Below are 11495 nucleotides of genomic sequence, written 5' to 3'. Positions count from 1 at the left end.
AATAAGGTCTGATATAATTTTGGACCTTAACTCAATCAGAAATGTACAACATTATTATACAAACCCGCTCCTAAAATTTCCAAATCATCAAAATAAAAGCACCACCAAAGAATGCATGAAATTTGTATGAAATTTACACTGTTAACTACTATGCACTCGTATTATGATCGTTAGGGTCACAAAAAGCGCTATAATTTTGCATTGCTGATTCAATGTATGTTCGAGGATTGTACCAGACCTTGTTACAAGGTAATTCCAAGGCTTCTGCATGTAATTTGCCCCTTGGAATACTGTGAAACTTATAAACTTTATGAGAAAAGTCGGGAATTCGTACATTTTGCGGTGTTCAGGAGCACATAATGTTTACAAGGACAACTTCAAAGCGCCCTAGGATCTCAAAATTATCAGTCCCACTGGATTTTCTGGAGTTTTATAAAGTAGCAAACTCAAAAACACAACGAAATCTGCAAGGGTCCGCTTTAACAAGCTATACGCGAAGTCTGAGCTTAAATAACGGCAATTAATCTATTAATTAATTCTGTTCATTAGGCTTATGAAATAGATCTATGTAGTTGGATTTTCATAAAAATGTTTCCTTACCCTTAAAACTCGAGATTTATGGAGTGTATGTAGACTTTTTTTGGTTGACTGTATATTTTATTATGACGGCACCGAACTATTCCTTCTAAAAATTTCTTCTGAAAATGAAGCGTCCCTCGATGTTGGAACTGTGGTGAAAGTGAAAATGTCTTTAAAAAGTGTTCCAGGTTCCAACGTTCACTTTTCTGTTTTAAATGTAATTCATTGTAATTCTAATGGTTCCAAAGTAAAATCACGCTCCACACAAACTGTAGATTAACTACAGACTGAAAAAGAAAAATATTACACATACCCAAATCATCTTGACCAGTCATTATTAACCAGATCCAGCTAGATCCAAATCAGGTTTATCGGAGTCTGTTACTCTGCTCTTTAGTCCATATTTACATTAGGCAATTTTCCTTGCGGCAATTGTCAGTTTGTGGGTAAGAGAGGGCGTTGAGAGGCAAAGGGTTACCATATGCCTCACCTCTCTCTTCTTCAAATTGACAATTGCCGCAAGAAAAATTGCCTAATATAATTATGGACTTACTACCAGACCACCTTGGCAGACTTTTTGAAATATATGCATTTCAAATGGTCTCTATATTCGACAATTTTTTTATACCCTCCTCCAACAAAATATGGAGGGTATACTTACCTTTGTCACATCGAAATATTCGCCGGAGATCCTATAAAGTACATATATCCTTGATAAACATAAAATTCTATGTCGATATAACAATGTCCGCATCTATGTCTAAAGAATTTCAGATTTTTTTTTCTAGCCCTCTATGGGCTCTTAAGATTCCTGTACAATTTTTTGGAGCAATCTATAGCCTCCATTTTTTTACAGTTTTGTAACCCTCTATGGGCTCTAAAGATTTCTGTAGAATTTTGTGGAGCACTCAGTGATCTATAAACATTTCTTTAGAAATTATGGAATTTTCTGAAGCACTTTATGAGCTCTAAAGCTTTCTATAGTATATTTTGGAGAACCTCATGGGCTCTCAATATTTATTTAGAATTTTTTGCCGTTCTCTAGATTTTTTTTGTGCCGTCTAAGGTCTGTAAAAATGTCTAAACAGTTTTTGGATTTTTCTGTAGCCCTCTTGTGCTATAAAGATTTTTTGGAGCCCTTTTCTATATAATTTTTGAACATTCTATGGTCTCTAAAGATTTCTTTAGATGTTTGGAGCCCTCTATGGGCTATAAAAATTTCATTAAAATGTGTAGAAATTTCTATTAGCTCTAGAGATTTCATTACAATGTATGTAGCCCTCTTTGGGCTATAATTTTTTTTGTATGCTCAGGAGCCATTAGGACTTTCCTGCGGGCTCTCTATGAGCTCGAAGGCTTTCTTTCGAATTTTTGAAGCCCCCTATAGGCTCTCAATATTTATTTAGAATTTTTGGAGCTCCCTATGGGCTAAACAATTTTTTACAATTTTTTTGAAGCCGTCTATGGGTTCTAAACATTTTATTACTATTTGTGGAGCCCTCTTTGGACTAAAAAAATAAAAAATTGAATTTTCTGGAGTCCTCTATGGACTCTGAAGATTCCGTTCGATTTTTTTGAAGCCTCTATAGGCTGTAATTTTTTTTCAATTTGTTGGTCTTTTCTGTAGCCCTCTATGAACTAAACTTATTTCTTTAGAAGTTTTTGGAGCTTCAAAGATTTCAGTTGACTTTTTGGAGCACTCTATAGGCACTAAAGATTTCTTTAGTATTTTTTCTAGCCCTATATGAGAATATTTGGAGCCCTCTGCAGAAGCATTCTATGATCTCCAAAAATAAAAATTTAAATTTTAGAATCCTTTATGGACTGTTTTCTTTAGATTTTTTTTAAGTTTTCTTTAGAAGTTTTTGAAGTTCCAACGATTTCTTTTGATTCTTCTGGAGACTTTCTATGGATTCTAAAGATTTATTTAGACTTTTTTCTGTCCTCTTTGGGCTCTAAAAATTTTTAAACAATTTGTTTGGCTCCAAAGATTTTTTTTAAATGTTAGAACCCTCTAAGGACTTTAAAGATTTCTTTAGAATTTTTTGAGCCCTGTATGAGCTCTAAAGATTTTTTTACAATTTTGCAGCCCTCTATGGGCTATAAATTAAAATTTTTATCTTTTTTTTGGATTTTCTGGAACCCTCTATGTGCTCTAAAGATTTCTTTAGACGTGCTCTATAGATTTGGAGGGCTCCCAAAAAAAGTAATAAGAAATATTTGAAGCTCCAAAAACGTCTAAAGAAATCTTTAATTAATTTTTCGTTGGAGTCGAGCTTAATGATTGATGGTTTTTGCAAGTGAAAAAGGAAAGCCCAAGATTCGAAATTTCTAATGATTTTTTTAGAAATTTGCGCTCTAAATATTTCATTATTTATGAATTTTGTTGAAGATTTCGTTAGAATTTTTTTAGCTATGGGGGTTATCATGAATGAAATTTCCCCGTGAATTTTGTTTTTCCGCCGTTGCAACTTAAGGGAGAAAGCGAAAAAATTCACGGGGAATTGCCGTTCATGATAACCCCCTATAAAAATGTTATTAATTTTATTGGAATTTCCTGGAGACCTCTATGAAATCTTAAAATTTCTTTAGAATTTGTTCAAGCCTTCTATGGGCTCTTAAATTGCCCATAATTCTGATAAATTCAAATTTTAAAATAATTTTGTGCGTGAAATTTGTTCACTAAATCAACTTATAATTAAGATTTTGTGTAATCTTATGTAAAAACTCATCACGCTCTGATACAGAGATATGAGGTTGTAAAAAAGTGATAGCCCTAATGTTCATGATTTGGTTCAGACCAATGTAACAGTATCTCCCGATTTTATATATCGCTCATTTACTCAAAGAGTGACACATCTCAAAAAACCTAGTTTCGAGAAAAACGCATTTTAAGTTGGCGATTAAAATTTGACCTTCCAACTTAAACGGATTTTTACACAAAAAATAAAATAACTGTTTGGACCATAGTTTGCAAACAGCTAGCCAGATATCAGTACTAAATTTCTTTGCAAGATCAAGCAGGATTTGAAGTGTTTTTGTGCTTCATAAACTCAAAAAACTTTCTTGTTGAATTATGCCAAACCCGTGGTAAATGAGATGTAACTCGATGAGTTTTAAAGATATCAGCATAAAAATTTGACACAAGACAAAGTAAATGTCACAGAAAAAATAGAAATTGCTAACTCAGAAAAAGCATTTTTTGAGTTATGCCACTCTTTGAGTAAATGAGCGATATGTATATTTTCACAAGGAATTAGCAGTCACGTGACATTTTTTGTTCCTAATGGTCACAAAATGTCTGCATCAAAAATTGTTTTGCCGTAAAGCATCACACCAATATTGGCTCTATCCCCATCTTCCCCCGTATTATTAACAAATAACTCCTTTTTAAATTTTTTTGTTTGAATAATTTTATTTAAATTGATTAATTAGTTTTACATAATATTGACAAAAAAAGTTAATTTCGCTTCGATAATAATTCAATTATAGAGTGTGTGTGTTTGTTTGGGGGTTTTGATTAAATATATTTATATAATAGAGATTAAAATAAAACAAGCCGTTCTTCTTCTACATCATCATATTCATTACATTATTATCCTCCCGCGCATCTTTATTGTTTTGATATATCGTTTGTTTGTGTGTGTGTGTGTCTATGCATGTATGTTGATTTCTAAATTAAACAAATTGATGAGTCTTTAGAAATTCCAGCATACCTTGGACATTAGCATCAACATTTAAATGACCCTGTGAATTATGATGTTGACCGTTTGGCATTTGACCATTACCACCTGGTGGCCCACCGCCTAGGCCAAATCCTGCAGCCTGTTGGCTAAGATGTTGCAAGAACATATCCTGTGGTGGTGGCTGTTGTTGTTGCTGTTGTGGTGGTGGCATTTGTGGGGGACCCATTTGATTTTGTTGTTGCTGTTGGGGAAAAGAGAATTGTCTAAATGATAGTATGGCTGGATCCATGGCAGTCCAATCACTGCCACCACCGCTGCTATAGCCGGGCTTTTGATTTGCCATATTTTGAGGTTGGCCAAGGTTGTCGTGACGCAAGCCCATACCCTGTTGCTGCTGCTGTTGTTGCATACTACCTAAGTGGGAGCCCCAAACATTTGGATTGGGCATTTGTAAGGGATGTGTTTGTTGTGGTTGTGGTGCCATATGTGGAGGATTACCAGCCCCGCCATTATTTGTTCCAGGCAAATTCATAAAAGGCAACATTTTACTATTCTGGTTACTATGCAAGCGAGGATCCATGGCAGTATAACCTCCCAAGGAGCTGTTGAGATGGCTAAAACCAGGCGGAGGCATGCGTATTCTTTGTTGCATATATTCCAACATGTGATCTTGATGTGGTGGTGTGGGTTGGGTCTGCTGTGGTGGTTTGGGTGGTCCAATGGGATTGGAGTGTGACGTGGGCACATTATTGTGCTGTTGCAGTTGCTGTTGTTCCTCCTCATTTTCAATGAGCTCAGCCAAAGCCTTTTGTGTTTCAATGAAGGGATCAAAGCCTAAATCATCATCGGCATTGGAATTCTGTAGATATTGTGATTTTAAGTGATTCTGATTTGAGTGCATGTTGGAGAGGTTTTTGCTGAGGGCCTGTTGTTGTTGCTGTTGCTGGGCTTGCAGCTGTTGATGATGCATCATGGGATCCATTTTACCATAAAGCTGTTGTTGTTGTTTTTGTTTCTGTTGCTGCTGTTGTAGATGGGAGTTGAGCAAAGAGTTGGGATCCAAAAGCTGAGAATTCAATGGTTTATTCTCCAACAGGGACATCATGTGGAAATTATCACTAAGCGACCCCAAACCACCAGCTGAGGGACCACCTCCAATGCCCCCACCATAATGTAACAGTTTCTGTTGTTGTTGGTGTTTGTGGAAATCGAAAAATTTCGACATATTTGTTTCGAATGGTAGCTGGGCTGTATTTTGCAAAAGGTTTTCAGTGGACAGAGGGTTTTGTTGATGTTGTAAGAGAGGATTTTGCTGGGCCATAAAGTGGGAATGGCGTCCAAGATCAGTTCCCAAGGGGCCCAATGGCCCACCCAATTGTGAAACACGCATTGAGTTCAGAAGAATATTGCGTTTTTGCAGTTCCTGTAATTTACGCAAATCTTCCTGTTGCTTCAGGTGATGATGATTGTTGATGTGCTGTTGCAACTGTTGTTGTTGTTGCAGTTTCTCTTCCATTTGTTTGTTAGTTTTGAGTATGACACTCTTGAATGCATCCTCCCAATCATTGCTGCAATTCAAATTACTCTGATAGCCATCGATGCCATTGATTAGATCGGGTAAATTAGGCACCGTGCGTCCGGTCAGCAGGGGATCATCTAGTAGTTTGGCGGCATTGTTTATTAGTGAAGCGGTCTGTTGATGCTGTTGTTGTTGTAGCGGAGGCAGCTGGGGAATTTTGCCAGAATTCAAACTAAAGAAACTGCTATCATCGAAGAGACTTAATTTGGGCATATCCGTAACAGTTGTGGTAGGTGGTGTCACCGATTGGGTGTTTTCAATGGAATTCCTAGTCTTATCAGCCTCTTCTATTAGGGAGTTTATACCATTATACAGAGGTGACTTATTTTTATTGCCAAAAACGGAAAAGTTATCTGGGATATTAGCAGCTGTGCGCTCAATACTCTCTGTGAATGGACAAGATGCAGATTTTTCCACAGAGTCTGTTGTTGTGATGGTGGTTGCCGCGGAGGGGGACGTTGTTGATGTCGTTGCTGCCACTGCTGTTGTGCTGCTGGTGGTTGCGGCCTCATCAATGGAATTAGATTTCTGAATTTGTTGAGGTGTATTTGATTCCGAACTTAGGTTTCCATTGCTGGCGGTACTGCTACTGCTGCTGCTAGCACTACTACTACTACTGCTGCTGCTACTACTACTAAGGCTGCTATTACTGCTGTTAGAAACGAACATCGTGTTCTCTGTTGCTGATGCGGCTGTGACTGTTTCTTGTTTGCATTCATTTTTAGATCTGTCCCGTTCGCTGTTTGCAGCTGCCTGGCTTTTGCTGTTACTATCCTGGGTGGTGCTGGTTTTTGTTTTGGAGTTGGTTTTGCTGTTTTCAACTGTTTCGGTTCTTGCTTGAGGCTCTTCTTTTCTTTGATTTTGTTGGGAATTACTGGATGAACTGTGGCTGTGTTGCTGCTGTTGTTTTCGATCCCGATCCTTGTCTGTTGTTCTTGTTTTTTCACTCTCTGTGGCAGCGGCAGCTGTGGATTTGTGGCTGTTGGTGTGTGTTGCCTCCACGGAATCTTTGCTTGCAGGATTTGTATTATTGCTGCTGCTATTGTTGGTGTGGTTGTTGTTGCTGTTTGATGTGGAGTTGGAATTGGAATTTTTGTTTTTCGTTTTGCTGCTCTTTTCCGGTTTTGCTTTTTCTTGCTTTTGTCGTTCTTTTTTACTTTTGGGACCCCCATTTGCCGGATTAACATTCTCCTTTTTACTAACCGGTGATACTGACAGACTGGGCCATGCCTCCGCTGTTGACTGTTGCCCACCATTGACCACAGGCGCATTTGTACCAGTTATGTCATGGCCATTGTTAATGGCATTGGCTGATTTACTAGTAACAATACCACTCGGTTTATAGCTGGAATCTGTTGACTTACTATTGCCGCTCAATATACCACCGGACGATGATGACGACGATGATGTTGTTGTCGTTACCAATCCCCCTCCTGAACTATTACCCGCTGTAGCTATTAACGCCTCGTGTAAACGTTTCTCATAGTCTTGATGTTTACCTTGGTGCATTTCTTCCTTGGTAAAGCTAGCTTCGGGATCACCCAATTCATGCAGATACATACAATCGCTCTTGGGGCATTGTTGATTCTTCATGAAATGACTACAGTATTTGGTAGTGCCCAAACTAGTCTTTATCAGACGACCATCGATCATTATGTTATTAACGCTTTGTATGGCCCTCAGGGCATCCGGATTATGCACATAGGTCACATACGCCGAGGCCGATGGACCCTGGACTCCCGCATACGTTGTGCTAGGATTAATAACTACTTTATGAATCTTACCATATTTGCCAAAATACTCGTGTTTCTTGAGGATCTCAGCATCTGCCAGCCTAGGTGGCAAGCCCACCACAAAGACCAAATTCTTTTGCACCACTCGAACATTGGCCAAGTGTTTGCGATTCTCGGTAATTTCCTGCTTACGCTTTTGATCGCGTTGGCGTTTTTGGAATTTAAAGGCAACCATTTCCTCCTGGCTGAGGGGCTTGAAATCAGCTGGATTCTCAGGATATTCCTTGCGGCATGCAGGACACAGCTGGTTTTCATCGGTACGTATTCTGTGCCAGCAGAATCTGCATATTTGGTAGCCACAAGTGCAGGGAAAGAAGTTGAGATCATCAACCTCCAATGGCTCCATGCACAGTGGGCACTCCACAATGTCATCAGTGTTATTTAGATTATTCATAGTAAATTTCCAGGAAGTACCAGCACAACTTCTTGGGATAAAAGTCTATGAAAGGCGAAAAAGTTACTGACGTTGTTGTTGCTTTTGACGACAACGACAACGTATGGATTGATGATGGTTGGTTGATTGGTTACCCTGCCACAAAAGCAAGCCAGCAATCAATCAATCAACAGTTTTCTTCTTACTCTAAAAAAGTCTTCTTCTTCTTTTTCGTTTTTTCTTCTCCTTTTCCAGAGCTCGTTTCGCTAAATTCGCAAAGATGTTTTCCTTTTGGTTTGATAATGATAGTACGTGTCTTGGGATTTCTCCTTCCAACAATGAAGAAAATTGCTTTTCCCAAATCTCGTTCGATCTCGTTGGGTTACAAAAAGTGATTTTCTCGGACCCTCTCGAGCAAAACGACGGACTACGACGATGAATATGTTTGTGGTGACACAACTATTTCACAGTTAAGAAAAGTGTTGTCAATATCATTGATTTGTAGGCTAATGAGGGGGAGTATCAATATCATTCAACAAACCTATAAAAATCCGTTGAGTTTTTGCAAAAAATTTCAATATTCAGGGGCTCCTGGTATTCAATATATACGGCAATTCATATAAATAAATAATTCTACACGGTTAACCTTCAGTAACTTTTTTATTTCCATCAGCAGTGCTAATATTTTGGGGAAACTAACAAATTGATTATAAAGTATTCGGTAGGCAAACTGGGAAATAGGTACAAGGCAAGCGTTTGGCGCTTTGGGGAATTTCGAGCGTTGACGGGAGAAAAAACAAGTGATATATACAAGTTCTCCATAAAAGAAACTGACCAGAATTAAATATTTCAAATAGCTTTCATTGAAAATGTTCAAACTGTTATGAAGAAAGTAATTAATTTGTTTATTATCATCACACAGAAAACACATCTACGCCTAAAACGCTTACGAAGAAACACGCCTTTTCCGAGTATTTGGTATTTAGTATTTTTTCTTATTTGTTAATCGATGTATTCGCTGTACTGTATAGTTGTCTCACTCTCTCTAGTTGATAATTGTCTTTTTCAGAGAAAGAATATGTTATCTCTTTTTACCTAGAAAATTTTCAAAAGGGTTGAGTAAAGAAACGGCGTATAACGTACGACAGAAAACGTAAACAGTTTTAAAAAACTGTTATGAGTTTGAATGAAATACAAAACAAAAAATATTTTTTTTTAATTTTTACAACATTTGTTGAAATGTTTTACAATTTTTATGTACTGGAGAAAGCACACAATATAAAATGACACATTCCATAGTTATTATACATCATTATGTCACCATATTGACGAAATTTGTCTGACAGCCAGCTTACAGGGCTGGATTCTTATTCTATGAAAATTTGAAATGAAAAATATTCGCCTTATAAAATTTTTCATTCAACATATTTTTCTTTATAAATCTTTTTATTTCACATTTTCATAGAAGAAGAATTGAGCCCCAGTTATGCAATTTTCGAGGTAATGGAACGCTCTGTTCCTTCACGTGGAAGAATCTTCAAGTTTTACAAATTTTTACTTGAAAAGCCGTACTTCTATACGTCGTCAAGTATGTTGGTGGTAGAACACTTTCGTGGTCATTCACCAGAAAGCCGTCCTTTATGCTAGGTTTTAATTTACGAAATCACTCGATTTCAACTGTCAATTCCATTGCTTAAACGTCAAATGAAATCCAATGGATTTCAGATGAGATTTCATTTGACGTTTAATGCTAAGTTTACATTTTCGAAATCCACTCGATTTCAACTGTCAATTCCATAGCTCAAACGTCAAATGAAATCTCATCTGGAATTGACAGATGAAATTGAGATTTCATTTGACGTTTAATGCTAAGTTTACATTTTCGAAATCCACTCGATTTCAACTGTCAATTCCATAGCTCAAACGTCAAATGAAATCTCATCTGGAATTGACAGATGAAATTGAGTGGATTTCGTTAATGTAAACCTAGCATTAGTCCCGGTCCACACTAGAGTGATTTCTTTGAAAAAATTGTAGAGTAAAATCATAAAATTTTTGTAGTGGGGAATTCGATCTAAGAACGCATAATTTCATAAATTTTTTAATGAAATTCACCCTAGTGTGGACTAGTAGTGGAATTCTGTAACTCATTTTTCGAGTTACCGACAAATGTCGGTCAAATTAAAATACTTATAATTTCGATAATTACTAAATCTTGTCTGTAAGTTAACAAAAAAAAAATGCGTTTTAGAATTCCACTACAAAACTACCATTTTTCGTTTCTTAACTTTTCTGATTTTTGTTATAGCAACTTGTACTCACTGCTTGCCATACGACGGTATAAGTTTCCTGAGAAAATAGCCTGAAATTAAAAAAAAAAAAACCTTTATGACACCGTGTGTAGTGGTTGGAGCGCAAAGTACCTCTCGAACGGAGCTGCCGATTCGGTCTAAAATGCGACCTTCGTAATATTTCGGTCCGCTCCTTCAAGCACCTCCCCACAAAAGTTCAAAAATGTTCGAAAAAATTGTGCGCACAATACTCACAATACCGATTTGGTCCATACTGTACACATCCTAATATATCTACCAGATATAGATCAGGTTCAAATATGGACTATATTTGTCCACTCCTTCGGGTACCTCCCACACAACATTTTGGATAAATTCACTTTAAGACCTGCTCTCGAATCACTTTGATTTTTGTTGAAGCAACTTGCATTCGCTGCCTCAATTACGACAGTACACAGCAAAAATTTGGATCCAGTAGTCATTACGTAACCCATTACAAAGTAATGTAAACAAGCTTCTTTTCCCATTACAAGTTACGTTGCTCGTCACTAAGTAATGAGGACGGTGGCACAGTGACTGTGTGTCCGACTATAAATCCTAGGGTTGTGTGTTCAACGCTCACTGTCGGCACGCGAGTTTTTTTAATTAAAAAATATGAGTTCGTGTTGCACATGTGCACTGCACATTTAAGTTCTTAAGCAACCCTTAATGTTTGTGTGCGTGGCATAGTATGTAGTGTCTTTGGCTAGAAATCAGAGGGTTCGTGTGTTCAACTCGCAGAGCAAGCGAAATAAAATAAAGTAAAATAAAAGTAAGAAGTGTGATGAAAATAAAAAAATCTCTACATCAACTGTTCTAAAAATAGAATTTTTTTCACCTTACTTTTCAACTTCTAGTGGCCACAGAATAACTAGTTATTCTAGTGGTCATAAAATAACTACAAACTGAGTGCGACATGCCCTTGTAAAAATAATGGGGAAGAAAGGGGGTTTGCGAGTAGTTACGGCTGCCAAAAATACCTTACAAAACCCATGATTTTGGGAGGACTTTTTTTGCTGGGTAACCCTGCGTTTACAAATGGCAGGACAGTTGAGTTCATGTATTGATTGTCAAAAGCCCAAAACTTCCCTGTGTGACGTAGGCGTCCAGACAACTGCAAAAACAGTTGTAAAATTATGAATGAAAATCATCGAT

At 37.3% G+C, this 11495-nt stretch overlaps 1 protein-coding gene across 2 annotated transcripts; it reads right to left on the bottom strand.

Moving 5' to 3' along the window:
* Positions 1–3974: 3974 nt before the first annotated feature.
* On the bottom strand, positions 3975–9107 carry Cnot4 (CCR4-NOT transcription complex subunit 4). Of its 2 annotated transcripts, XM_073984840.1 has the most exons (4): positions 8961–9107; positions 8552–8888; positions 8217–8469; positions 3975–8076 (listed from the first exon to the last, which is right to left on the bottom strand). In XM_073984840.1, the coding sequence occupies exon 4, from the start codon at positions 8029–8031 to the stop codon at positions 4258–4260; it is 3774 nt and encodes a 1257-aa protein (XP_073840941.1). In that variant the 5' UTR covers positions 8032–8076; positions 8217–8469; positions 8552–8888; positions 8961–9107; the 3' UTR covers positions 3975–4257. The 2 variants fall into 2 exon arrangements, with proteins under 2 accessions (XP_073840941.1, XP_073840940.1); XM_073984839.1 differs by having other exon boundaries at positions 3975–8469; positions 8552–8965.
* Positions 9108–11495: the final 2388 nt, after the last annotated feature.

The sequence above is a fragment of the Musca autumnalis genome, unplaced genomic scaffold (assembly GCF_047663935.1).
Source record: "Musca autumnalis isolate F117 unplaced genomic scaffold, ASM4766393v1 scaffold_4, whole genome shotgun sequence".
Taxonomy (NCBI): domain Eukaryota; kingdom Metazoa; phylum Arthropoda; class Insecta; order Diptera; family Muscidae; genus Musca; species Musca autumnalis.
The sequence above is the reverse complement of the archived record's forward strand: the minus strand, read 5'-3'. Positions and strand labels throughout refer to the sequence as shown.